The 27,998-nt window shown below is 50.3% G+C and overlaps 1 protein-coding gene across 3 annotated transcripts; it reads right to left on the reverse strand.

Annotated features, from left to right (window-relative positions):
- Positions 1-344: 344 nt before the first annotated feature.
- On the reverse strand, positions 345-27,997 carry Supt5h (SPT5 homolog, DSIF elongation factor subunit). 3 transcript variants are annotated; one of them, XM_036187063.1, is made up of 30 exons: positions 27,918-27,997; positions 27,617-27,700; positions 18,880-19,042; positions 18,269-18,334; positions 17,696-17,707; positions 17,259-17,328; positions 17,074-17,142; positions 16,917-16,982; positions 16,680-16,710; positions 16,308-16,376; positions 13,364-13,615; positions 11,539-11,628; positions 11,373-11,440; positions 10,120-10,225; positions 9,883-9,976; positions 9,657-9,793; positions 7,476-7,631; positions 7,256-7,402; positions 6,262-6,408; positions 6,049-6,174; positions 5,073-5,157; positions 4,733-4,843; positions 4,556-4,658; positions 4,320-4,447; positions 4,129-4,234; positions 3,646-3,804; positions 3,372-3,540; positions 3,070-3,273; positions 763-858; positions 345-687 (listed from the first exon to the last, which is right to left on the reverse strand). In XM_036187063.1, exons 2-30 carry the CDS (start codon positions 27,689-27,691, stop codon positions 541-543), a joined length of 3,252 nt encoding a protein of 1,083 aa, XP_036042956.1. In that variant the 5' UTR covers positions 27,692-27,700; positions 27,918-27,997; the 3' UTR covers positions 345-540. The 3 variants fall into 3 exon arrangements, with proteins under 3 accessions (XP_036042956.1, XP_036042946.1, XP_036042966.1); XM_036187053.1 differs by having other exon boundaries at positions 27,617-27,977; XM_036187073.1 differs by lacking the exon at positions 17,696-17,707 and having other exon boundaries at positions 27,617-27,977.
- Position 27,998: the final 1 nt, after the last annotated feature.

The raw sequence follows: 27,998 nt of genomic DNA on the forward strand, positions 1-27,998 counted from the left end.
TGGGTTGTTCCACCCCCTTCCCAAAAGGGTCAGGACCACAGGTTGGGAACAGCCACACAAAGGGGACCTGCTGTCCTTAATGGGACCTTTGCACAGATAGGCCATGACTTTGTGACCCTCCTTCCCATCTTCTGAGTAGCTTGGATGACAAGGCCCAGCAGCTCTAATCCTCTTTCTCCTGTCCTCTACATCCTCCTCTCAAGAGCCCTTAGGAATCCCAGAGCCATTATTTTCTTGATGGGAAAACAGACTTAGAATCCAGTTATTTGCCCCAATTTAATAACAAGACAACCCTTCCCACCAACACACACACACACACACACACACACACACACACACACACACACTTTTCAAACAGCTTCTCTTTATTGAAAGACCTAAACACAAGCTGGGGCAGCAGAAAGAAGGTGAAAACTTGTCCGAGTCTACTCTGATGTCTAGAGTCTCAGGAAAGGAGGAAAAGGAAATCCTCCAGACTCGGGGCTCCATGCTGGGCCAAGCAGGGCTGCTTGCTCCGTGTTTGCACAGCACACTCAGGCTTCAGGCCTCCAGGAGCTTCCCTAGGAAGCGGAGGTTCAGGATCTTAATCTGCTGGTCTTCTAGGTCCATTCGGATGATGCCATCCTCACCATCAATACTCAAGAGGACCCCGGTGGCCTCTCGGTCCTCACCCAGAATCACTTTCACCTGGAGGCAACAGTAAGTGTCAGGCCCACCAACAGCTGCCACGCCCCCTTTGCCGTCCTCAAGGCCCCATCCTACCTTGTTGTTCTTGGTGGGGGTGATGGGCTCCAGGTGCTCACTGGAAATGCTGACCACCTTCTCACTGTCTTTCAGGTACACGGAGCACATGCCTCCCTGCAGAGGGATAGCCTGCTCAGCCTGTCCTGTTCCCAATGCAATCTGGAGCCCACCCTCCAAGCACCACAGGCTATCAGGGTGAGCAGTTAAGGCGACTAAAGGACCCACTAAAATGCAGCTAAATCAGGTCAAAAGAGAGCCAGGCATTGTGGCACATACTTTAATCCTAGTACTCAGAGATGAGGATCTCTCTGAATTCCTGGCCAGCCTGGTCTATCTATCTTGGTTTGTTTTGTTTGTAGCCAGGCTGGCCTCAAACTGAGAGATCCCCCGCCTGCCTCTGCCTCCCAAGTGCTGGGATTAAAGGTGTGCGCCACCGAAGGATACATAGTGAGACCTTGTTTCAAAAAACAAAACAAAACAAAACAAAGACAAAATTAGACCAAAAGAGAGAAAACTTAAAACTGGTGGCAAACGCCTTTAATCTCTGCATTCAGAAGACAGAGGTAGGCAGATCTCTATGAACTCGAGGCCAGCCTGGCCTACAGAGGGAGTTCCAGGACAGCCAGGGCTGCACAGAGAAAGCCTGTCTTGAGAAACAAATAGAAAAAGATAACTTCTCACACATTTGACTCTTCATGTCCCAAGCTTGCCTCATCTCTCCACCTGCTGTTCCTCTGAACCCTGGTCTCAGAATCAGCCCTGCCTCTAACCAAGCTCACCTGGTCATGGTCAACACCCTCCTACTCTGAACCCTGTCACTCAGCCACCTGCCTTCCTCCTCCCTCCCCCACTTCCCTGCCCCAGAGCACCCTGACCTTCCTGACACCAGTGTCACCATTCCAATCCACCCATGATACTGCAGCATGGAGAACCAAGTCTACATCATAGGTCCATTCTTACCACTCTGCTGATGAGCCCACACAGCTCCTCGGTGACCTCTGGACAGAAATGGCTTCCCGCCCATCTGTGATCTAGCCCAGCCACTCTTCCAGCCTCACTGCTTCCCTTCTTCCCTTCCCTTCCCTTCCCAGGGTATTCCTTTGTTGTTGTTGTTTTGAAACAGGGTTCCTCTGGCCTTGAACTCAGAGGTCTGCCTGGAACTACAGGTGTGTGCCGCCACCACCCAGCCCACCTGAGCATTTCTAGTCCGGCTTCCCTGCAGCCTATGCACATGTTTTGCTTGGCTTACCTTTTGGTTTTTTGTTGTTTCTTTGTTTGTTTGTAGACTGGTTTTCTCTGTGTAGCCCTGGATATTCTGGAACTCACTCTGTAGTAGACCAGGCTGGCCTCAAACTCAGAGATCCACCTACCTCTGCCTCCTGAGTGCTGGGATTAAAGGTGTGCGCCACCAAGCCTAGCTTCAGGTCTCAGCTTCAATGTCTCCTCCAGAAAGTCCTCCCTGATTCCCCAAAGTTGAGTACAGTGCCTCTTCAGTTCACCCTGCTCCCTATGCCTTCTAGGCTTCTCAAGCCAATCCTGCCCACTCTGGGGACACATCTCTCTACCCCAACTCAAGGTGAGGTCTGTGAGGACAGGCTTTGGGGCTGATAGGTCCCTGGTGTTTAATCAATCCTATTAGAACATCTACTGGAGGGTTAACAAGGTGCAAAGCCTTCCTATGGAAAGTTTGGCTCCTGAAGAAAAGAATAAAGGTGCTTTCCTCCAGAAAGTTAAACAGATGCACCGAGCACCCCCAGCCCCAAATCCAGACCAAGCTAAGGTTGACACTCAACTTTAGGCAACAGGTGGATAACAAAATGAAGAGCTCCTAAGACCCCCTAAGACTCAGGCTGAGACAACAGCTGTTTTCTGAAGGCTGAAGGACTAGCCAGACAAGACCAGGAAGACAGGGGTGGCGTGTACAAAGGGTGAGAACTCAGTGAGCCTCTGGGGGCCTGAGCCTGGGGGTGTCAATGCCTGGCCCAGGGGCCACTCGGCACACTACTGAGTTCATCTTTCCAAAGTCACCACGCTCAGGTGTGCCAGGTGCCCAGGCCTGAGCTGTGAGCACATGAGGCAGAACTACCCATCCCCTGGAGTCACAGATACTCCAGCCTTCAATATCTGTCTATCCACCACAGCATACCAGACATCATAGTTGGAAAGTTATAACTAAAACTATAAATTAGTAAGTTGGGGATATAGCTCAGTGGTAGAGCACTAGCCTAGCATATATGAGGCCTAGGGTTTCATCCATAGCACCACAGACAAAAATAAGTAACTACAGAGTTGGGGGCCCTGCCCAACCCCCAGGACACTACTTACTGTGACACTGCGGATGACGCCTGTCTGCCCCACTACTTGTGTGTCCAGATAGGTATCTCGCACCTTCACCTGGATATCAGTGGTTACCCAGTCACTGGAGTTCTGCTCAATGCCTGAGCCTGGTGTATGTGGGTTATAGCCTCCAGGAGAAGGAGCTCCAGGGGTCATCGGACTGTAGCCAACAGGGCTGGGGCTGGGACTGGCCTGAAGGAAGAGAGGAATGAGTGTCTGGAACAATCACTGGGCCTGGCCATCCCAACTGAGGAGGCCCCCTCTGTCCAGACCTCTGTGACATGGTATACCTGGTAGGCCATGGGTGAAGGGGTGGGGTGGTAGCTGGCCGGGGAATGGGTATTCTGATAGCCTGCTGGGCTTGGCGCCACTTGGTGGTAGCTCTGGGGGCTGGGACTGGGCTGGTAGGACCCCTGTGGAGAGGGGGCAGCGTAGGGGGAGAACTGGTCTGTGTTGTACCTGTAGACAGAAGAAAGGGGTGTTAGTACCAACAGAAAGGGTCAGGAGGTAGGGCGGTGGGCAGCTGTGTGCAGGGCTTTTCAGGCTCAGCCCTGGTGGACTCACATGGCTGGCGTCCCTGGTGTCTGCGGGTTGTACTGTGGATTGACCTGGGGGGATGATGGGTCTGGGTAGCCAGGTGTTTGGGGATTCGGGGTTCCCCCATATGCCTGTGGGGATGGGGTGGGCTCGTCGTCAAAGGCATACTCGTATTCCTCCTCAGCCCTGGTGGGACAGAAGTCTGTTGAGAATGACGGGCGGTAACAGATCGGACAATGCTTGTAGAATAGCACTACACACTGGGTCCTCAGCCCAGACAAGGCTTCTTGACACTAAGGCCATGCCACAGCAGAGTCGATGGTGCAGAGGGACAAGGCTGCCTGCTCAAGACCAAACCTGGCAATGTCTCCAAGCACAGAGTAACTGTATGTTAGGCTGCATGTGACGCGGACAGGACACTGTACTCCCAGCCTGGAGCAGTCACCACAATATTCAAACACAATCACTCACACCCTAGCCAACACAGCCCATCCTAAAAATGGCCCTCACCTGGAAGGTGTGTTTGGGTTGTTGGGGTCCCAGGCCCCACTCTGAGCAGGAGTGCGGCTCCCGTCATGCAGAGGCGTCTGCGAGCCATAATGTGGAGTGCGGCTACCTGGATAAAGTAAAGAAGCATGCTCTTCATTCTATCCTATTTGCTGAGCCCTCTGCTTCATCCCTAGTATTGTGGACATACTTACCATCCTGCAAAGGTGTCTGGGAGCCATACATGGGTGTTCGGGAGCCAGAGCCGTACATGGGTGTCTGAGAGCCATACATGGGTGTCCGTCCATAGGTGGAGGCCATGCCACCTGGACGCTGGGAGTCACTGTGGACATACAACAGTGGGGTGGGTGGGATTCCTAGTATGCCCATGCTGGTCCTCCCTAGGCCCAGCCATCAACCCCACACTGGTCTTTCCTAAACCCAAACGTACACCGTGGTGAGCCGCTGGCGGTCTACAGAGATTGTCTGGCAGGTAGAGTGCAGTTCTACTCGGGCTGTGGATTCCGTGGCATCCTTCACCACACCAATGTAGCCTATAAGGAGTTAGGCAGTCAGGTGGGTAGGACTCTCCATCACAGCCCCTGCCTCCCCGCACCCCATGGCTCACCTTTGTAGGGTCCCTGAGAGATTCGCACAGTCTGGCCTATGAGTTCATTATCTCTTCGTCCTCGACCCCTGCTCATGCCACCACCTGGGCTACCAAAACCACCATGCTGGCCTGTAGGTGGAAGGGTGTTGTGAGGCCACAGGAAATGACGCCTCTCTCTTTACACTGTGCCCACAGCCAGGACACCCTCAAACCTCTCTCTATCAGCTTCAGCTAGGGGCCCCCTCCACCCACTCCCTAACCCTGAGGCCTTCCTTGACCCCACTCTGGGTCACAAGGCTCTCAAGCTGACCACTCAAGGCTCCCCCATTCCGACCTCTGAACTCTGACCCCATCTCACCTTCAGCACTAGGGTGCATGGGGCTGCTGATCCGGGGACTCATAGGAGTGAAGCCACCAACAGTTAAATTGGTCACATCCCGGGGCTGGGAGAGGGATGAAGAGTGAACAGCCAGGCAGGATACAGAGGTGAAAGGCCTCCAGTCCACTCCCCACAATGACTAGCCTAGATTCTGCTTGCAGCAACCACCCATCCTTTTTCCAGGGACAAAGTCCCCATCTCCTAGGTGAGGAAGTGCCACCTCTCTGCCTCTGTAGGCCTCTCCATCAAGAGGCCTGGGTCTCCCCTCACCAAGATAAGCACTTTAACCAAAATGAGTCAGAAATTTAAGTCCCTAGTGACATAAAAACACTAGTCGGGTAAAAATCACCGTATCTGCAGGCACTGGGGTCACCTGTTGGCCCCGATTTCCTTATTTTTGAGACAAGGTCTTACATGGCTCGAGTTGGCCTTGCGCTTGCTATGTAGCTAAGAATGGTCTTAAGCTGAGCTGCCTCTGCCTCACTTCCCAAGTGCTGGCACTACAGCTGTGTGCTACAACAGCTTGCTGCAGACTCCCTTCCCCGAATCTGGCCCTGCACAACTTCCCTCCAGTCCTGTCTCAGAGCCTGGGCAATGGCGGTTCTGGATTCCTTCACCCTGATCTCTGCTGTAGCACACACGTCCTCTCCTCTATCTCAACCACTTCTGGGAAGAGGGGCACACAGGAAAGGAAGCCACGACAGTGAAGCCTACCGCCACCTCACTTTCCCCTGTATCCTGATGAATCAGCTCCAGGAGGGTGGAGACTTTATCTCCTTTGCAGGTATCCCAGGGTGTCTAGTACCCAGCATGCAACCCACAAAAGTGACAAATGACAGGAGGAGAGCAGCTCAAAATCCCAAAGAAACCTTTTTTAGCTTCCCGAGGACTTGGCAGTGAGGCCTGCGCTTAGTCCCCCGCCTGGTCTTGCCTCTCGGGGGCCCGATGTTCTCACCTTTGAGCCCCCAGCCAGCACCAGGTGCCGTGCCTTGCAGACAAACATTCCGCCGTTCTCCACCAGCTTCTTGCAGTGCAGGAAGGCAAAGCTGCGATACAGATGGCGGATCTCGCCCTCTCGGCCCTGGGCAGAATGGGGGTCACATGCTGGGCAGGGAAGACCCCACCGCAACTCTTTTAGACTCAGCAAGAGAGCAGTGCTGACACTTACTGAGTGAGGGCCGTCAATGACCTTGACAATGTCCTTCACATGGATGTTGTTCTGATCTGAGTCCAGGGCCACAGCAAAGCGGTTGTCCTTTTTCTGAGTCACCGCCTGGTGCCTGACAGTCACCACCTTCCCATGCATGTTCAGAACCTTTGGGGGGAAAAGGACACAGAATGAAAGAGGATGAGGTGATGTGAGATGAGCTGTCCCTTCCTCAGGGGAGACAATCCTGAGATCCTGAGCCCTACACGGCATCCTGACTGCAAGACTGTGGAGCAAAGTCAGAGCACCAACCACCAGGCCCTAGGTTAACCACAAACATTCTAGATCATTCCAAAAGATCCTTTGGAGGGTTGTGGTGTAGCTCAGTTCAGAGTCCTGGCTTAGCATGCATGGAGCTCTGTGATTCCTGCACCTGGACATAGTAGCAAACATGCGTGGAGGCAGCCACACAGGAGAAACAAAAGGCACTTTGGGAGGAGACTACATTCCTGACTGAGCATCAGGGGCATGGGAGGAGGAGTCCGCTGATTATCCACCCTGCTAAACTATTCACACACTTCCCTCTGAGAGGAGTACAATCACAATTCCTACCTTACAGTGGCCCCAAGAGGGTAAGTCATGAGGCCAGGGTCACACAGGACAGAAGAAATAGAGCTGACACGGACTCAGGGTGCTAGGTGCTATGCTAATGCAGACATGGGGGGGGGGGGGGGGGGGGGCAGAGCTGTGGTAACTATAGCATGACATCTTGGAAAAAGCACCAAATACTGAAACATCTATTCAGTTCTCAACCAATGAGGTAGATCTCCACCTAACTAGGTGTGAAACTTGAGATAGACAGGAAAAACGACAGGCCACTTGCCAGCATTACACAGACAGGCTTCAGGAGCCTTACCAAGTCTACAAACCAGCACAATCTGTAAGCTTGGTCACCATACTCTACCACCTACAAGGATGAGGGGCTCTCGGGACAGGAGTGAGCGTAAAGACACACCTGGAAGGTCTCTCGCTCTAGCCGCACAATGACACCCACGGTGCGGGGATCCAGCTGCACCAGCTCACCCCACTCATGCTGGCCCCCAACATCTACACCTGAGGCTGTCTCTGAGCAGAGCTGCAGGTCCCGGGGAAGCACCTTCAACTGTGGAGACAGAGGAAGCCGTGAGGCAGGCCCAGGGAATTACCTACTAGGGTCCCCTCTTCCAGGCACTTACCTCATGCATGGTGAGGTCCGAGAAAAGGATAACAAAGTTCTCCTCCACCCGCACAATGAGACCTGTGTCACCCTCGAATCGGCCAGCAATCACTTTTACATGGTCCCCCATCTTGAAGTACTTCCGAAGTTCCTGGGCTGGGAACTCAAGCATGTCCTAGGAGATGTGGCCACAGGGACAATAAGTACGTAAAAGAAACCATCATCATCATCATCGGGGCTGGGGATTTGGCTCAGTGGTAGAGCACTTGCCTAGCAAGCGCAAGGCCCTGGGTTTGATCCTCTGCTCCAAAAACAACCAAAAAAGACATCAGAAACCATCATCACCTGCCCTACTCACCTTTAGCATCACCTCAGTCTTGGCAGAGACTCTGCAGACCCACTGCAGCTCCCTGTCACCCACCCATCACCGGAGGCCACCTGAGACACTTGCATGGCTCCTGTGGAGACACCTGCCCCAGGCAGGGCTTTGAGCTGGACAACCCTCTACCATGGAGAGGGCCAGCCCATGTACCACATGTACATGCCTGAACCCACAGGCAGCTTGTCATCAGATACATGGAACTCTCTTGGACCAATATTTTGATGCCATTCCCTAAACCCAAAACACTGTATGCTGGCACCAACAACTCGTCATACATGTGCACACACATATGCAAACACCTCTGTGACTGAAAGCAGGCACTGACCTCAGGTTACTCCATAGTCAACCCTAAACCCAATGAGACCCAGACATGCCATTCCTCAGAAACAACAAAGACAGACAGACTATGTCATTATGCCATGACAGACTGGAAGTCAGTCCTTCAACAACACATCAGGAAAGAGCCAATGAAGGGGACCTAGTGACTACAAGCCAGTTAGCTTCTAGAGAGGATGAGGCAGGCTTGGATAAGTCAGTAAGTTTCTGACTCAGAGTAAAAACAGAACTAGTGAGATGGCCCAGCTTGGGTAAGAGAGCTTTTTGCCAAGACTGACAGCCAGAGCTCTGTCCCTGCCCTTCTTCCCCATATGTGTGTGTGTGTGTGTGTGTGTGTGTGTGTGTGTGTGTGTGTGTACACAGTGATTAAATACAATATTTTAAGTAAAAAGAGGCTGGGCATGGTGGCAAATGCCTTTAATCTCAGAACTTGGGAAGCAGAAAGCAGATAGATTTCTGTGAATTGAAGGCCAGCCTGGTGTATATAGTAAGCTCCAGTCCAGCCAGAGCTACATAATGAGTCCTTTTCCAAAAACAAGCAAACAAACGAGAGAGAGAGAGAGAGAGAGAGAGAGAGAGAGAGAGAGAGAGACACACACAGAGAGAGAGACAGACAGATAGACACCGACCGAGACCAGGCGGTGGTGGATCTCTGTGAATTTGAGGCCACAGAGTGAGTTCCAGGAAAGGCGCAAAGCTACACAGGGAAACCCTGTCTTGGAAAGAGAGACAGAGACATGCAAAGGGGATCAGCAAGATGATTCAGAGGTAAGGAACCTTAAGCCAAGGGAACAGACTTTGACCTCCATATATGTGCTGTAGTATATGCACACATAAAATAAATGTAAAAAACCAAAAAAACGAAAGAGTGCCAGGCAGTGGTGGTGCTCAACTGTAATCCCAGGCAGAGGCAGGAGGATCTCTGAGTTCAAGGCCAGCCTGGTCTACAGAGTGAGTTCCAGAATAGCTAGGGCTTTACACAGTGAAACCCTGTCTTGAAAAACCAAAAATAAATAAATAAATAATGGGGGAGGGGGCACAAAGAGAATATAACTCAGTGGGAGAAGCCACCAGTGAGGGGCTGGGGGTGAGGCTAAGAGATAGGGCATTTATCTGGCATGTGCAAAACCCTGGGTTCTGAGTGCCACACACAGGCACCAAAAAAGAAAGAGGGAGGGCATCCCGTGGGTGCATTCTTCCTCTCCTCTAAAAAGCTACACACAGAGGTATACATCACTATCAGGTTGTCCTTCCTCATAAGTAGGTCAGCGCAAGCCACAGCATGTACCCACAAAGTCTCCCACAGACAGGCAAAATCAGGCCTGAGAAACCACCGGACACCTACATAATTCCCCAGTCACAGAAAATAGGCCTGAATACTCCCAGCACACCACCAACACAAGGAGACACAAAAAGGTCCAGACGTGTCCAACTTGAGGACAGGACCTGCCTGGACCAGACAAGCCAGCCCTGTGGTGTCACCTTGAGGTCCTCGTGCTTGGGCATGATGGTGATCTTGTTGCCGTCCACGCTGAGAACCTTGCCCTGCAAGTTGATGAGCTCACCCTCGCACACCTCCACATTGTCCCCAGGCTGGAAATTGTGTTCCCGCTCCTTCCCTGAGGGAACAGTGCAGGGCTGACTGGGCAGCCATCTCCAGAGCCACCCTCCTCCACAGCCAGGTGTGAAGCCAAGACCAAATAAATACCTGTGCCTTCAGTCACCACCTCCAGGTCAATGCCCTCAGGCTGATCTTCAAACTTTTCCAGCTCTGACAGGGTAGGCTTCACACCCTCTGTAATCTGAGACCCAGGGTGAAGGGAGGAGTGGGACAGGGGTCAGTGTTACCTTGAGAATCACTGCCCAGGACAAACCACTGGAGACCACGGCTCCAAGGGGAAAAAAACGTTACACCACCCCATGAGCACTGCCCACTGGGCCTTACCACAGCAGACATGGCGAAGCTCTTGAATAGGAAGCCCTTCCGGCTGTAGCGGTTACCCTCGAAAATGAGGAAGTCACCATCGGAGGCAACATCACCCCCTAAGGACCTGAGATTTTGGGGAGGACAGAGATGGTAAGGGGTGTGTGATCCTTTTCCTGAATGGAAAGGGGGCTCAAGACCCTCCCACACACGACTTTGGTGGCTTAAGTGACTTCACACCCCAAAGGCCAGCTACATGAAGGGACTCCCTGCCTTAGTGATCACTGGAGCCGCCTTTAGTACCTGCTGCTGTCCCTATTCTTGCTGGACAGTGAGTGCTGGGCACACAGCAGGCTCTGAGAAACATGGGCGAATCAACATTATTCTTGAAGGGCAGGAGCAAGAGTCCCTGCATGTTCTCAGCTGTGCAGGCGCCCCCAAGCCCTGGGACATCAGAAGCAGGGCCTCATTCTCTAGCAGAGGGAAGGTGGACTCAGGACAGCTGAGAGCAAGGCTGATCATGATCCCAATGCAGGAGGACAGGAGTCAATCCTGTACCTTAACTCCAGCCCAGACTTGTCAGGGTCCTTCACCCTGCATACAGGGTTCAAGCAACTTAGCTTAGGCCACCAGTACAGAAAGATGGTGGCCACTAACTATAGGAAAACGTTTAAGTGGCTGTTCCTTCAGCCATCTTTGCCACATGGTGAGTCTGGCAAGGGGAGCAGTGTGCTCTGATGGGCACTGAGGGAGGCCCCTCTGCCCTCTGCTGAAGCATGGCCTAGTGATGGAGCATGTGGAAAATGTGCCCAAAGCCCTAAGTTCCACCCTAGAACCAAACCAAAAATCTGCCTAAGGGCCTTACACACGGCGGGTTCCAGAAGACTAGAGAAACCCCTGTCCCCTCTCTTTTGCCCATTATCAGGAACCCCAGCCAGTCTTAAACACACACACAAAGTCAGTAACTATAACTCTGGGAGACTGGGGTAGTGCATCACTACTAGCAACATGCAACAGACTGAGATGTGGCTTGGTGACAGAATGCTTACTTAGCATGCATAGAGCCCACCACTCAATCCTCAGGACCAAAGGAAGAAAAGGGAGAAAAGAAAGGGGGGAATCTGCAGCAGAGGACACTGTGGTCCGAAGAAAGAAGGTGCCTAACTGAGGCTGACTGCCCAGCTAGGAGCTCACACACCTGGGGGGCGACCCTAGAGAGGACACCAAAGCACACTGTGCCACACACCAACAGCCTGGTCCCTAGGCATGCTCACCTGATCTTCTCAGCATCAAAGAGCCTCTGTGGAGGCCGCTTGAACTTCTTTTTGGCAAACCAGTCTTTCTGTGGAGAACAAAGGCCACATGTGGGAGAAGTGAGGGAGGAGGGCTGGCTACCAGCAAGGATACAGTGTCCCTAGCAGGCACCACAGCTTCAAATACCAAGCTCATGCGGGCTTTGATGCGGTCATAGTCGATGCGTGGGATCATCTTGAGGGAGATTGTGTTCTGGCTGGGCTCAACGTAGTCCACCTGGAAGAAAACAGCAGGTCAGCAGGGCTCATCTGGACTTCAATGACCCTAGCAACCTGAAGGGAAGGTACTAAAGTGGCCAGAGAAGGGCATGGTAGAGACCTGTTTGCTCACAACTCCCAGAAGCCTCTCTGTCCTGACCAACACTTCTTAGCAGTGGAAATGAACATATACCATCTACCTGTCTTCCACACTTGGATGTCTCAAAGGTCCCACAAACATAAGACCACAGCCTAATAATGGCTGTTTTCTCCAAACTGCCCCCTTTCCCATAACCTCCCACTCTATTCTGCTTAAGCCACAGCCTAGAGTAATTTTCTCTGTTTTTTGAGGTTTGTTTTTGTTTTTGTTTTTTGATTGTTTGTTTTTCAAGACAGGGTTTCTCTGTGTAGTTTTGGTGCCTATCCTGGATCTCGCTCTGTAGACCAGGCCAACCTCAAACTCAGAGATCTGCCTGGCTCTGCCGCCCTGCAATTTTCTTATCTTTTAAAGACAGGGTCCCACATAGCCTGGGATGGCTTCAAACTTGATGGATCATCCGAGGATCGAGGATAACCCTGGACTTTTGACTCTCCTCCTCTACCATCTGAATCCTGGGATTATAGGCGTGAACTACCATGCCTGGTTTTATGCAGGGCTGAAGACTAAAGCCAGAGCCTCCTACATGCTAGGCAAGTACTTCACCAACTGAGCTCCATTCCCAGCCCTTTCTTTCCCATTCCACCTACCCATCCAAATGCAGGGGATCAAACCCACAGCCTCATGCAAGCAAAGCAGGCAACTATCAGTTCAGAAGTCCTGGCAGTCCTTCTTAGTTCCTTCATTCTTATGCACTCACAGATCCCCACAGCTATGAAAGTTAAGATCCCAATCTTCCCAGCTAGGGGAAGTAGTAGAGCATTTGCCTAAAACCTACCAGTGGAGCTTGGGGTATGGCTCAGTTGAAGAACATTTGCCAAAAATGTGTGAGGCCCTAGGTTCACTTGCCATCATATAAGAAAATTTACAAATTGGACTACATTTCATAGAACCTACCCATCTCTCCACAGTGACGCAAAAAACTTACAAGCCTTTAATCTCAGCACTCCAGAGGCAGAGGCAGGCAGATCTCTGTGAGTTTGAGGCCAGCCTGATCTATATGTAAGTTCCAGGCCAGTCAGGACTATATAGTAAGACCCTGTCTAACAAAACAAAAGGAGCTACAATAAACCATGAGGCCTATCACCTCCAAACTCAGCTCTGTATCTCTCACTATCTGCTCTAGACATCTTGATTTTATTTATCCTGTGTGTGTGTGGCGGGGGAGTCTGCCTGTCTACCTGTATCATGTTGTACCTGGTTCCCTCAGAAGCCAGTGAGCATTAGATCCCAGAGGATTGGAGTTACAGAAGGTTGTGAACCACCATGTGGTACTGGGAATCAAACCCAGACCCACTAGAAGCACAAACCAATGAGCCATCTCTCCAGCCTTGTCTCAGGCATCTACCTCATGTGCCTACCTTCTTCCTCACACAGCCCATGTGGCTCATCCCTCACTCCCTTTCCTCAGTCTTTACTCCACTTGCCTTTGAATGTCCTAGCAACAGCCATCCACCTCCTGTGTGCTCAGAGCTAAAGCCTCACCTTGCCGCCCCACCCTGAGGGAAGCTCTGTTCTTGGCTCTTGGAAAGGGAAAAGGAAGAAAAGAGGAAGTGTACAGCAGCCTGGCCCACTCAGCTGTTCCATCGACTCCCACCTGAGCAATGTCGTCTTTGTAGATGCCACGCTTGAGACGAACCCAGGACTTTGGCTTCAAGTTGGCCACCTCCTTCACCACCTTGAGCACATCAGTCATCTCCTTGATAGGCACCATCTGCTGGTTCCAGTAGCCAAGCCGCAGGTTGCCCACACCCTCAATGGCCTGCTTCACATGGGTTTGCTTGTAGGCCTCCACGTAGATGTAGCCCTTCACATGCTCTGGGGCAACCACTGACTTAATCTGCAGGGGCTGGAGACAAAGGTGGGAGAGGGAATGAGGAACACAGCTAGCTAACAGTCACGACTGCTACTCTCGGGCTCCTCCAGAGCTGAGTCTGCGGAAGCATTATCACCAAATGGCAGATACTGGGGTGGTCACAGAACAATGGAAGCTGGCCTCCAATCCCTGTTCCTCCTGCCTCCACCTCCCAAATGCTGAGATTACAGATGTGCATCACTATGTCAGGTTTTAGGGAGTGCTGAAGACCAAGTCCAGAACTTCAGGCACACTAGGCAAGTTCTCTCCCAGCCAAGTCACATCTCCAGGCCTTTGGTTTGTGCGTTTCTCATGGAGTTCAGCTGGCCTTGAACTCCTAACCCTCTTGCTGTTGTCTGACAGGTGCTAGTAACTCAGGTATGTCTACCACCCCTGACTAAAAGGTTGTGTGTGTGTTTAACCCAAGGAAGAGACTGAAGGGGCTGGCCGGTCCTTCTCAGACATCCTGAGGACCCCACCTGTCACACTGGCTGAGCGTGTCTCTGGGGGTGGGGGAAATGTCAGGGCCCTCCTGTTTGGAACTGAGGAAAGCATGAAGTATGGCCAAGGCAGGCAGGTGCCGAGAGCCAGGCCCTCTGTGGGGGTTGTGGGTGGGTCCTCCTGCTGCTGTCCTGCAATCCATGACAGGTGGGGCGTGGGGTACACAGACATTGGGATATTTGTAGTCTTGATCCTGTGACATTAGAGAGGCTGCTGCCTTAGGAGGGCCAGCCCCCTCCTCCTCGCGGCTACATTCTTGTAGCTCAGACTGTATTTCAATACAAAAAAAAAAATCTTCTATATACCCAGGTGTGGCGGCCTTTAATCCCAGTGCTGGGGGGGGGGGGGGGGCGGCTCCCAGAGGCAAGCAAATTTCTGAGCTCGAGGCCAGCCTGGTCTACAGAGTGAGTTCCAGGACAGCCAGGGACACACAGAGAAACCCTGTCTTGAAAAACAACAAAATAAGTACAGGGCTGGAGAGATGGCTCTGAGGTTAAGAGAGCTGGCTGCCCTTCCAGAGGTCCAGCACCCACATGGTGGCTCACAACCATCGTAATGAGATCTGGTGCCCTCTTCTGGCCTGCAGGCAAACATACAGAGCACTCATACCTAAAAAAATACGTAAATAAATAAAAATTTTGGCCATGTGGTAGTGGTTTTGGTGGTGGTGCATGCCTTGTAGTCCCAGCACTTGGGAGACAGAGGCAGGTGGATCTCCATGTGTTCGAGGCCAGCCTGGTCTACAGAGTGAGTTCTAGGACAGCCAGGACTACACAGGGAAACCCTGTCTCGAAAAAACCAAACCAGGCTGGAGAGATGGCTCAGAGGTTAAGAGTACTGGCTGCTCGGGTGGGAAAAGGGAGTTCAGAGAAATCTGTGGCTGATATGTAAAATTAAATTAATTATAAAATAAAAATATTTAATAAAAAAAAAAAAAGTACTGGCTGCTCTTCCAGAGGTCCCGAGTTCAATTCCCAGCATCCACATGGTGGCTCACCACCATCTGTAACTGTAGTCTCAAGAGATCCAATGCCCTCTTTCTGGTGTGCAGATGTACATGCAGACAAAGCAGCTATATATATAAAATATATGAATAAATAAATCTTGGGGAAAAAAAACCAAACTAAAAACAAAACAGAAAGTACGATTATTTATGTGTAAATTTTTCTGTACACGTGTCTAAGGAGGTCTGAGAAGTGTCAGAATTCCTGGAGCTGAGTTACAGGCAGCTGTATAATTGTGAGTGCCTGATGTGGGGACTATCAAACTCCAGTCCTCTGAACAAACAATATGCATCACTAACCACTGAGCCAGCTCTCTAGCCCTGGCAAAAAAAAGTTTCAATTTACACATAGACACACACGGAGAGACAGACAGACACGCACAGAGGAGATGGTTCACTCAGTAAGAGCATTTGCTTCACAAGCATGAGGGCCTGAATTTGGATCCCTAGCATACATGTAAAAAACCAGCCGGGCGGTGGTGGCATGCCTGTAATCCCAGCTCTCAGGAGGCAGAGGCAGGTGGATCTCTGTGAGTTCGAGACCAGCCTGGTCTATAGAACTAGTCCAGAACAGGCTCCAAAGCTACAGAGAAACCCTGTCTCAAATCACCAATAAATAAATAAATAAATAAATAATAAAAAATAAAAAATAAAAAACAAACAAACAAACAAAAAACAGGTAGTGGGGAGATATGGAATGAGACGGAAAGATCTCTGGGGCTTGCCAGCCAACCTAGCAAAAAAAAAAAAAAAAAAAAAAAATCAAAGAATAAAGCAGTGACCAATATGAAAGTATGGGATAGTCTCTCTGGCTTCTCCATGAATGCACAGGTGGGCATAACTACAAACATCACACAATACTGCACATGCATATACATACACTCCAAAACAAAACAAGGGCTGGAGAGATGGCTGAGCCACTAAAAGCTAATGTTCACAACCGAAAGGGCAAGAGTTCAGTTCCTATTACCCACAGCTGTTTCTCCAGCTAAAAACAAACACCACCAACAAAAACAAAGTCCCAGGAAGGCAGAGCACCCCTAAATCCAGGCAGTGGTCTTATTCTCTTGTTCTAGTTCATCTGTTCACTCACTGCACAGCTCTGCTTGCCCAAGGGCACCCAGTGCCTAGAAGTGTCTCTGCACCTGGGGTCAACCACAATCTACCCTCTCCCTGACTTACCGTGTCTGTGAACTGGTAAGCGATGAATTTGCGCATCAAGGAAATCGCTGTGGCTCGTTCCTCCCCAATCTGGAAAGAGAGGTGGATTTGGAGACCCGAAGAGCAAGAGAGCAGGACACAAGAAAACTGACAGGAAAAAGGAGAGGCGGGGGCAGGTGGAGGGCAGGAAGGTGAAGTAGGAGAGATGGACCGCAAGAAAAAGACACGAGGGAGATGAGAGCAGAAGAGGGGGAAGGGGGCAAAAAGTGGGACAGAGAGAGACAGGAAAAGAAGCATAGACAGGCAGCTACAGGACCAGGAGACTAGCTGTGCAAGAAGATCCAGAGAAGATGTATGAGCCTCCATAAAGCAGCCCAAGGCCAGAACACGCACCTTACACTTGACAGTCCACAGGTTGGGGTCCCTATATAGCACAGGATAAGGAAGACAAGGTTACCAAAACTGTCTCCTCTCCTCAGCAAGACATGATCCACACCATCTGCCCCTCCAGCCCAGGGCCCAGCTTTTAACGACTGCACACAGAGTTCTCGCTTCCCCCACCCTTCTGTATGTCTACAGCCCATATGGGGTTCCCACCTTTGGTCTTCTACCCTTCTCCCACTCTCTTACTTGACTCCCGGGAGCAGCTGCTGCTGGGTGATGTCATCTGAGAGCTCATCAGACCCTCCATACACCCTAGAGAGAGAACAGCAGTGGGAAGGAGGGAGGCCCCACCAGACCACACTTGCTTTTCACCTAGGACCACCTGCGCCCACCAGGCACTTACGTCTCTCCCACAGATGATTTAGCGTATTTCTTCATATAATACTCGCCCAGTTCTTCTTCTCTCTGGTCCCTGGGATACGAGGGGAAAGCAGTTATGAAGGAAAGTGGAGGACTAGAGGGCAGGCTGACCTGCCCCACATCTGTCCCAGGAAGCTGAGTCCCAACCAGGTCTCCTCATTTGCTTACCTCCAGAGATTCTGCAGACGGCGAGCCCCAGAGCGGTCTTCATCCAGGACAACATTATCAATATTGGAGGCTGGAAACAAGAGGCATGGGGAGAGTCAGGCTGGAAATGGGCTTGGGGAGCTCAGGGGCCAGACCTGGCCCTGGGGCAGGAAGACACCTGGCTGAGGATGCCCCCCCCCCCCCCCCGCCATCCTCTGTCCAGTTCTTGGGGGGCATCCATCAGTTCTTCATCTCACAGTCGCCACCTAAGCCTACCCTGAGCTCCCCTACCTCACACCCCTGCCTGCACTACATCTAGGCCTACGGACACAGAAATGCATAGTCTTCCTAGGTCAGACGCCCAAGACTGCCTATCCCTGCACCCCATATAAGTCACAGCCCCAGGGCCACACAGGATATGGGAGGAGAGCCACAGACCACACCTGCCCAGTTCTTACCTTCAATCTCTTCTACTTGGAGGAAGAGGAGAAGGTGGTGGTGGTGGTGGAGGTGGTGGTGGTGGTAGTGGTGGTGGTGGTGGTGGTGGTGGTGGTGTGCAGGGTAGACAAAGTATGAGCCAAATTATAGCAGCGAAATCAACCAATGGGGTGGGGCGGAGGGAGGGACACAGGAAGGTCAAAAACCAAAAGTAAAGGCCAGGCACCAGGTGGGTGGGGAGAAGCCGAAATGTATGAGGTGCACAGAACGGAAAATAACAGGGAAAGGGGCACTGGCCCAGCAAGTGGGGGGTATTGTGGGGCCGAGCCCACCCACCCTACACCCCACAATGGGATACCCAGAATACTCTCCCCACAACGCCACCCACACAACAGTCCCCGCCCCCACTCATGGGCCTAAAAGGAAAAGGGTTGGGGGAGCCGTCTCTCTGGCAGAAGAAGGACAGAAAGAAGCAAGGTGAAGAGTGAGGGTTGGGGTGGTTGCAGGTATGGGGTGTGGGGAAGGGCTTAGAAGACTCCCTCCCAGGCACAACCCACACCCAACATGACCTTGCAGACAGGCCCCACACACACCTTTCTCCAGGATGTCTTCAGCTCCATCTTCCCACTGGTCCTCATCTTCATACTCATCATCTACATCTGAAATGGGAAAGCCAGGCAGTCAGCAGGGGTGAAAGGTGACCTCAGGACAACAGCTCCAAAAGAGCGAAACATGCCCAGAAACCCAGACCTGGACAAAGGCTCGGAAAGGTAGGACATTCTTTACCAAGGCCGTACCACAAACGGAGGTGTCACACGGACCCCCCCTACCCCAACGCGACATACCCCTTCTAAAAAGTTGCAGCCAGAACCAGCACGGCAGCACACACCTGTGACCCCGAGCATTCTCAGTCAGGGTCCACGGCACGGGCCGTTCTTCCCAACTACACGAGAAGTTCAGCGGAACTGCAAGTTCAAGGCCGACTGAGGCTACACCGTCAGTTCAAGGCGTTCAGAATAAAAAGTAAAAAAGAGGGCTGCAAGTATGGCTCAGTGGGTACAGCACTTGCCTAGGGTCAGTCCACCAGTGAGGCTCTGGGGATATGGCTCAGAGAGGGCAATTCTTTGAAAAGTCAACCCCACCACCTCATACGCACGTACACATACACAAAACTGGAGGCTTCCTTCCAGGCCCTATGACATACCAGCCTCATCCAAAATGAATCCCCCATGGCGTGGTTTCTTCGGGGGCCGGTCATCATCTTCTTCCTCTTCCTCCTCATCATATTCTTCCTCCTCCTCCTCCTCCTCCTCCTCAGGCTCCTCTTCCTTTTCACTGCCTGCTGCACTCCGTCGTTCATCCTCTGCCTGTAGGGGTCAAGCAGAGTTGGGGCACCAGAGTTCTACTATCCCCAAGTCCAGAAACCCTGATGTCACACACACACATCCAAACTGCCCTCACAGTCCCAATCTTACCAGGCCTCTGGTTACTGTTCTAACTCAAGTGACAGTACAGCCATGACCCAGGCACCCAACCAACCCCTGGGAACCAATCCCTTCACTAGATTCCTCGCACTGAGGGCCATTAAATGCCAGTTCCTTGTGACTTGGTCCTCAGCCCTCATCTCTGTTTCCTCAAGTCTGCTCCTGACTCCTGGATCTGCTTAACACCCACCAATGGATGTCTCCGGGGCTTCCCTTGCACTCCTTCAACATGTTATTTCTCCTGAGGCTCCAATCACATGTGTGTGTGTGTGTGTGTGTGTGTGTGTGTGTGTGTGTGTGTGAGAGAGAGAGAGAGAGAGAGAGAGAGAGAAAGAGAGAGAGTCATTTAGTAATGCAGACTGCCTTGGAACTCACTGTGTAGCCTAGGCTGGTCTTGAACTTGTGGCTGTCCTTCTGTCTCTGTTTCCCAAGTAGTGGATTATAGGGGTAAACCCCCACAGCTGGCTCCCACTCATCTCTTCAAAGCAGCTTTAAATGGACCTAAAGCTCTGTCTAGGACCATCATTCCCTCTCATCACACACCTCTCTCACTAGGCCATTTACCTTTCATTACATCAGCTCCTCCATCTGCTGCCAATGCCCCCATATGCCTCTACTTCTCCACTGTTCCCAGAAACAGAGCCCACCGCCCACATGCAGCAGCCTCTGGGTTGCCTCCCTAGATATCCTCTGAGTACGCCAGGCCAACAGTCTCTGTGTCCCAATGGGTCCACAATGCTGCTCCCATAGCTATAGTTCCATAGTCCAGCTCCCCTGAAGACACCAGATCCTCACCCTTTCTGCCTGTGAATGCCACTGCTCTGATCCCTCCCTATCAATACATCCCAAATCTAGGCCACCATGCTGCCCTCCAGTACTGGATCCTTGGCTTGACCTCCTCAGGAGACCCCCAGGTTTCTAATCCCTATTCTGTAGATGGATTTTTCTTTGGGCCACCAGCTACCAAATAACCACATGGAGACTTATTAATTATGAAAGCTCGGCCTTAGGTTAGGGTTGTCCCACTAGCTCTTATAACTAAAACGAACCCATTTATATTAACCTTTCTTTCTCATTCTTTCCCTCTCCCCTTGGTTTTTCTAGACAGTTTCTCTGTGTAGCCCTGGCTGTCCTGGAACTCACTCTGTAGCCCAGGCTGGCCTCGAACTCACAGAGATCCGCCTGCCTCTGCCTCTTGAGTGCTGGGATTAAAGGCGTGCACCACCAAAGCCTGGCTTCTTTTTTATTCTATATGTCCAACTCATTCTGAGTCTCTCTCTTTTTTTTTTTTTTTTTTAGATTTTTTTTTTTAATTGATTGTATACAGTGTTCTGTCTGCACATATCCCTGCAGGCCAGAAGAGGGCATCAGATCTCATTACGATGCTGGGAATTGAACTCAGGACCTCTGGAAGAGCAGTCAGTGCTCTTAACCGCTGAGCCATCTCTCCAGCCCCTCGTTCTGAGTCTCTCTTGCATCTAGATTCAACTCTTCTTCCTTTCTCTCCCTGGGAATCCCACCTATACCTCCTGCCTAGCTATTGGCCATTCAGCTTTTTATTATACCAATCAGCAAATACATCTTCACAGTGTACAAATATCCCACAACACAACACTGTTCTGTACCAGTCACAAACAGATCCACACAAATTCTGCTACTCAAGCATCAACCTTTAACTCACTACCTCAAGGCTTCCTCCATTTCCACATTGTTACAACCTATTTATCCAATATTTTTTTTATATTTGTTTTTTGTTTGTTTGTTTTGTTCAGAGCTGAGGACAGAACCCAGGGCCTTGCACTTGCTAGGCAAGTGCTCTACCAATGAGCTAAATCCCCAACCTCTTATATTTCTGTTTTTAATTTAAATCTGCTTACTAGTGTGTGTGTGTGTGTGTGTGTGTGTGTGTGTGTTCACGCCTATGTGAGTAAATGCCAGATATATGCAGGTGCCCTCAGAGGGTGTAAGAACCACTGAAGCCAGAGTTACAGGCAGCTGTGAGTCACCTGACCTGGATGCTGAGAACCAAACCCAGGTCCTCTGGGTGAACAAGTGCTCTTAACCACTGAGCCATCTCTCCAGTCTTTTCTTAAAATTCACTTAATTATTTCTAAATAGCTTAAGAGACAACAAGTAAATTAAAATATATACATGCATACACACACATACACACACACACACACACACACACACACACACACCAACTCTGGGCATGGTGGTACATGCATTTAATCCTTTCTCTAAGGGGGCAGAGGCAAGTGGATCTCTGTGAGTTCAAAGCCAGCCTGGTCTACACAGTAAATTCCAGGCCAGCAAAGACTACATAGTGAGACTCTGCAAGATACTTCTGCAGTCTATGGGTTGAGCCTTCCCCTGCAACACCCAGGCTCCACAATCTCAAAGAAAGATGGTCATAACACCAAAGCACCAGTAGGACACTCCAGGTTCCAATCCAATGCAGAGCTGCAAAATTGCAAGGGAAATAACACATGCCCTACAGCATCAATACAGCCTAGATCATATCAGTCTACCCAAAAGCACCTCTAGTCTCTAGTCACCTGGTCCTGAACCATCCTAAGTGTTGGGAAAGCAGCAACTGACCCTGACCCTGAAGCTGCCAGAGGACGGACAGGAGGGCCCAGAAATGCTGTCCTTTGGATAGGATGTGACTACCACATTCATGAACATGATCACAGCAGTGTGGAAACCAGTCAATTATTCTAGCATGAATCGGGGAAGCTGAGGAGCTGGCTGGGGGATGTTTCTTTTTTTTTTCTTTCTTTCTTTCTTTTTTTTTTTTTTTTTGGCTAGGACAAGGATGTGGGTTTTTTTTAAAGATTTATTTATTTATTATTATGTATACAATGTTCTGCCTGCATGTGTGCCTGCAGGCCAGTAGAGGGCGGCATACCTCATTAGAGATGGTTGTGAGCCACCATGTGGTTGCTGGGAATTGAACTCAGGACCTCTGGAAGAGCAATATTTATTTATGCTCATGAAGGCAGCACTAACTGGATTCAGTGGATTTTAAAAAAAGAACAAACACAGAGTTAGGAGAACAATGGAGGGACAGGGGGTTGGGAGTGGATATAATCAAGATCTATTATGGCCAGGTGTGGCAGAGCATGCCTTAAAGCCTAACACTGGGGAAGCAGAGGAGCAGCTGAGTTCTAGGCCAGTCAAGGCTACAAAATGCAACACTGTTTCAAGAAAAGGGGTAAAAAAGATACAATGTATATACATGTAAAACTGACAAAAAATAAACATTGTTAAATAGAAAAGTAACTAATACGTATCATATCTGAATCAATATGTACATTTGACCTTGCTCGGGACTGAAGCCATGGCTCAGCAGTTACAGACATATGCTGCTTTTCCAAAGTTCCAAGGTTCAATTCCCAACACACTTTTTGGGCAGCTCACAACTGCCTGTAACTCTGCTGCTAGGGGATCAGAGCCCTCTTCTGTTCTTGAGGGCTCACTCCCAACACACAGCAGCAGAGATTCACAAAAACACACATACACACTAAGAAAAAAATTTTTATGTAAGGGGGATGTGGTGGCACTTTAATCCCAGCGCTAGGGAGTCAGAGAGGCAGGCAGAGGCAAGTGAACCTCTGAGTTCAAGGCCAGCCTGGTCTACAGAATGGGTTGGGGGGGGGGCGCCCAGAGGGGGAATCTTAAAAAAAAAAAAAAAGAAAGAAAAAAAATCAACATTGCTCCATTCCATTTTAATTGCACGTTGAATTATAAATTTTATAATTTTATTTAGTTGTTATTATTATTTTGCCCACTAATAAATGTGACCAAAGGCTTAAAAAGCATACATATTTGCCTGAGTCTGATAATTCCTTCCCCTGCCATGACTCGTGGCAGGATTGGAAGGAAGTACACACCCTGCCCACTGGCAAGCTTTCTTTCCAGGGCCTTCCTCTCAAACAATACCTCTAGGTTTCTTCTGTTCTGCACCACTTTGTACAATGTGGGTATTTGGGAGGTTTCTGTTTGGATCTGGGGTTGCCTGGCTGGAGCCCAGGGCTGTGGCAATGCTAAGCACGTGCTCTATCACTGACAGCAACCCCAGCCTCTGAAACACACTCTGCCCTCTCAGCAATGACATCCACCACACCAGTCCTCTTCACAAAGAGCTGTTCTAGAGAGTGGTCCTTGGTAGATGGTTCAAACCCAAGGAGTATATATAGCCAGCACAAACCTGGACTAGGCAAGTAACCAGAGAGAGAGAGAGAGAGAGAGAGGAAGTGGGAGGTGATGAGAAGGTGGAGGGTGGATTGGAAGGAGCAAGGAATGGAGGGGTAAATATCAAAATACACTGCATAAAATTCCCCAAGAATTAATAAAGTACTGTATTCTAAAAAACTTACTCTAGCCAGGCATAGTGGCACATGCCTTTTATTCCAGTACTTGAGAGGCAGAGGCAGGCCCATCTCTGAGTCTGAGGCCACCATTCTATGCCAGGGCTGGGATACTGCCAACACTGCAAGAAAAAGGTTACTCTTGGGCTGGGGATGTGGCTCAGCAGTGGAGCCCTTGTCTAGGATTCACAGGCCTGGGTTAGGTTACCAGCACCAAAGAAGAAAAAACAAACAAAACCATTCTTGTTGCAGCCAGCCTGCTCCCTTTTCCCCTACGTGAAGCAGGCTCCTCCACCACAGCTCTGAGCAGAGCCGCTAAAGGCTCAGGCGGCATTGGGTCCCCAGCACTGCCCAACCCAGAGCAAGCAACAGATGGCTTAAGAATATCTGCTTAAGGGATGTGGCTTGGCTTTCTCTGCTGTTTCCTCCCTCCCAGACCTCCACCATCACCGGTGGCATGCATGTTCCCAAGAAGGGCTTGTCCCTGTTGGTGCTGTCCTATGCCAGTAATCCAATGCCTTCTTGGATCTATCAGCACATGGGTAGTGCACAAAAATACAGGCAGGCAAAAATACTCATACATAAAAAATAAAAATAGGGCTGGAGAGATGCTCAGAGGTTAAGAGCACCGACTGCTCTTCCAGAGGTCCTGAGTTCAATTCCCAGCAGCCACATGGTGGCTCACAACCATCTGTAATGAGATCTGGTGCCCTCTTCTAGGCTTCAGTCATACATGTTATATACATAATAAATAAATAAAATTTAAAAAACAATAAAAAATAAAAATAAGTAAATCTAAAAAAATAAAAAATAAAATCACCGACCCAGGTGTGGTGGTGGCCACCTATATAGTCTCAGCACTCAGGAGGGTCTCTCTGAATTCATAGCCAGTTGGCCTGGCCTACATAGCCAGTTCCAGGCCAGGCAGAGATACAGGTAAGATCCTGTCTTAAAAATAAAAACACGGAGCCGGGGTGGTGGTGGCGCACGCCTGTAATCCCAGCATTCGGAAGGTAGAGGAAGGTGGATCTCTGTGAGTTCGAGGCCAGCCTGGTCTACAGAGCTAGTCCAGGACAGCCTCCAAAGCTACAGAGAAACCCTGTCTCAAAAAACCAAATAAATAAATAAATAAATAAATAAATAAATAAATAAATAAAGTAACACGGAGAAGAAAAAAATGGATTTCCTTAATATTAATACTGACTAGGTGACAATATCTCACACTGCAATTTTTCTTTACACATATATTCTGTGTGTGTGGGCTCATGTGTGGGGCAACCTTCAGGAGTCAGTTCTGTTTCACCATGTGGATTCTAGGACTCAAGCACAGGTCCTTGGACTTGGCAGCAAGAGCCCTTATCCACTGAGCCATGTCACTAGTCCAAGGTCCCACAGTTCATTTGTTTGGGTTTTTGTTTTGTTTTGTTTTGTTTTTCTTTTCCTTCCTCCCCTTTTTTTTTTTGTTTTTTGTTTTTTTGTTTTTTGAGACAGGGTTTCTCTGTGTAGCTTTGTGCCTTTCCTGGTAGCCCAGGCTGGCCTCGAACTCACAGAGATCCGCCTGGCTCTGCCTCCCGAGTGCTGGGATTACAGGCGTGCGCCACCACCGCCCGGTTGTTTTGTTTTTCAAGACAGGGTTTCTCTGTGTAACAGCTCTGGCTATCATGGAACTCGTTTTGTAGACCAGGCTGGCCTCAAACTCACAGAGATTTTCAGATTCTGCCCGAGAGTGCTGGGATTAAAGGCATGTGCCATCACGGCCTGGCTTACATCTCACATTTTAAAAAGCCAAGCTTTCTAGGCCAATTTCAAGCCATCTTGCCACTGTGTCCCTGGCTGGGTTCCAGAGAAGGCAAGGGCTCCTACATACAGCTGGATTCCCTGGGGACTGGACTACAGTCTTTGATTTGTGTTATGGGTTTGTTTGTTTGTAAACAATCTGAGATTGTAAGCAATGCGTACAGTGAAAGACCCAGAGAAGACCCCAAAGAACTCAGGAGCCTGGTGGGCAGCACTGCGCTGCTATAGTTCTTCTACCATACTCTCACACTGCCGTCAACACCCCTGCAGGACTGTGTATCTATAAAACAATCTCTGCTGCCAGGCGGTGGTGGCGCACGCCTTTAATCCCAGCACTCAGGAGGCAGAGGCAGATGGACCTCTGTGAGTTCGAGGCCAGCCTGGTGTACAAAGTGAGATCAAGGAAAAGCGCAAAGCTACAGAGAAACCCTGTCTTGAAAAACAAAACAAAACAAAACAAAACCAAAAAACAAAAAAAAAAAAAAAAAAAAAAAATCTCTGCCTACCGACTTAGCTCAGGAAGGGAGGTTGTGAGCCCCAATGCCACACTCGGAGTCCCTGCTGAATGAATGAAGAGGATGAGATTGGGAAGCCAGCTGATTTCCTTCACAGCAAGCAGCATACTGTTTGCCTGACAACCTAACTATCTACAGAACACAGGACAACATCTGGCCCCAGTCTTCAACAACTGGGGCAGGCCTCAAACCTCCTTGGTGTCAACAGCTAGTCAGCAGGGACTCATGAGTCTGAGGAGGTGCCCAGTGAAAAAACCTCTGCAAGGAAGGAACCCTGGTCTCATTACCACCAGGCTACCAAGTGCCAACAGTGACCTGAAGCCATGAGTCACTGATGACTTGGAACAAAAGCTAGTCCTGTCACACACCCCACACGCACCTGACCTACATTACCATGGTACCCTGATGCTTGCCTGGGAGGAGAGGACCAGCCCCAAAAGCACACAGACTGACAACTAAATACCTAGAGGATAAGCAGACCATGTAAGTAAGTGGGTGCATCAACGGAAACCTATAATCCTAAGTCTGATGCCCTCCAGGACACAGATCCACGACATCTTCCCTTTTGTAAGCTCTCCCATGAGGTAAGCACAATGCTAAATGGCAACTGATATATGCCAGGACTGGAGAAAACCCAAGTGTGCACAGAGCAGGTGGGATGGAAGTACTGCTTAGTAGGAGAGCACTTGCTGGCATGTCTGAGGCCAGGACCCCCAGTCCTCTAACAGGAGGAGATGGCCGCTTCTGAGCAAAGATGCTATACAGACCGCTTCTATGCCATCAGTTCGTTCTACTTCCCACTAAAGGGGACGGTGACCTGCAGCTTCAGGTTACTGTCTGGCGGCTGAGGCCTGATGATGACACCAGGTAGTGACACCAAGGTCCCCAGTGAGGTTCCTTCCTCATAGGTTTTATGTAGACGGTGAAATGTTTGAAACCACTGACAACTCACTTAAGAAATTAATTTAGGGCCCAGCCCAAGAACTCCCTACACACACGCACGCAATTCTAAATTTACGGGAATCGAAACACAGTGGTAGAACTCCTACTTAGTGTGTACCAAGCCCTGCATTCTATCCCCAGCAACATCATGACTTGAATTCACACATTTCCTATGTGCCTTGCACAGAAATTTAATACAATATTTTTAGTGATCCAGTGTTTTTGACTTTGACCTGTTACATTAAGTCGGGTGTGGAAATTTCCATTTGTGGCATCAATATAGGGGCTCAAAAAGTTTCAGATTTTAGAACATTTCAGATCTTTGATTTTTCAGATTAGGGATGCTGAACCTGTGTATCTTCTATTTATTGGCTACATTTATTCACATTAGCAAATACGTGTTCGCTTATGGTTGTTTATTTTCATTTTAAAATCTGTTAGCAGGAGCCCCAGGACAAAGAATTGTGCCTGGCACACAAACACACTTCTGGGAGACCTGGGCATACCTAAAAACAAAAACACAAAAAATATACCAACAGCTGAAGCTGTAACTCGACGACAGTGTATCGATCTAGCACGACTAAAGCCCTGGATTCAATCCTAGCACCGCACACAGAAATAATGAGCAAAATGAAGCAAATCGGACACATGGATGTGAAAGCCAATGGCGTCCGAACACACCAGCTGAGCCTCAGTGGGCCTGGCGCACCCCCACCTTCCACACCCTGCCCCTCTGCTGCACTGACTTGCCCTCTCCGGACAACCTGGGAAACCCAGCCGTCCCGAGTCCCCGTCCCCAGGCGCAACGTCCCCCGAATGCCGTCGCTGACCTCGGCCTCCTCCGCCTCGCTGCTGCGCTCGCTGTCCTCCTCCTCGGAGAAGTTGCTGTCCTCGCTGTCCGACATCTTCCGCGACTGCAGAGGGAACCGGCGGCCTCAGCGCACCCCAGAACCCGGAGCGCCACCCCGAGCCTCAGTTTCCCTGCAAGTTCCCCTGGAGATGAAACTCCCTGGGCGCACTTCCTGCAGCCTCGCTCCGGCAACCGACCCCGGGTCCGCCTATGCCAGCTAGCCCGACCGTCCGCCTGCGGGCCTGCCACCTCCGCAGACCCTCTCACCGACTCCGTCTCACCTGCAGCTTCCGCGCCAGCTGCGGACCGCACAACGCCTAGCTGGCCTGACGTGCTCTCGCGCGAGAACTGGCGCGTTAGCC

This window comes from Onychomys torridus, chromosome 1 (genome assembly GCF_903995425.1).
Source record: "Onychomys torridus chromosome 1, mOncTor1.1, whole genome shotgun sequence".
Classification (NCBI taxonomy): domain Eukaryota; kingdom Metazoa; phylum Chordata; class Mammalia; order Rodentia; family Cricetidae; genus Onychomys; species Onychomys torridus.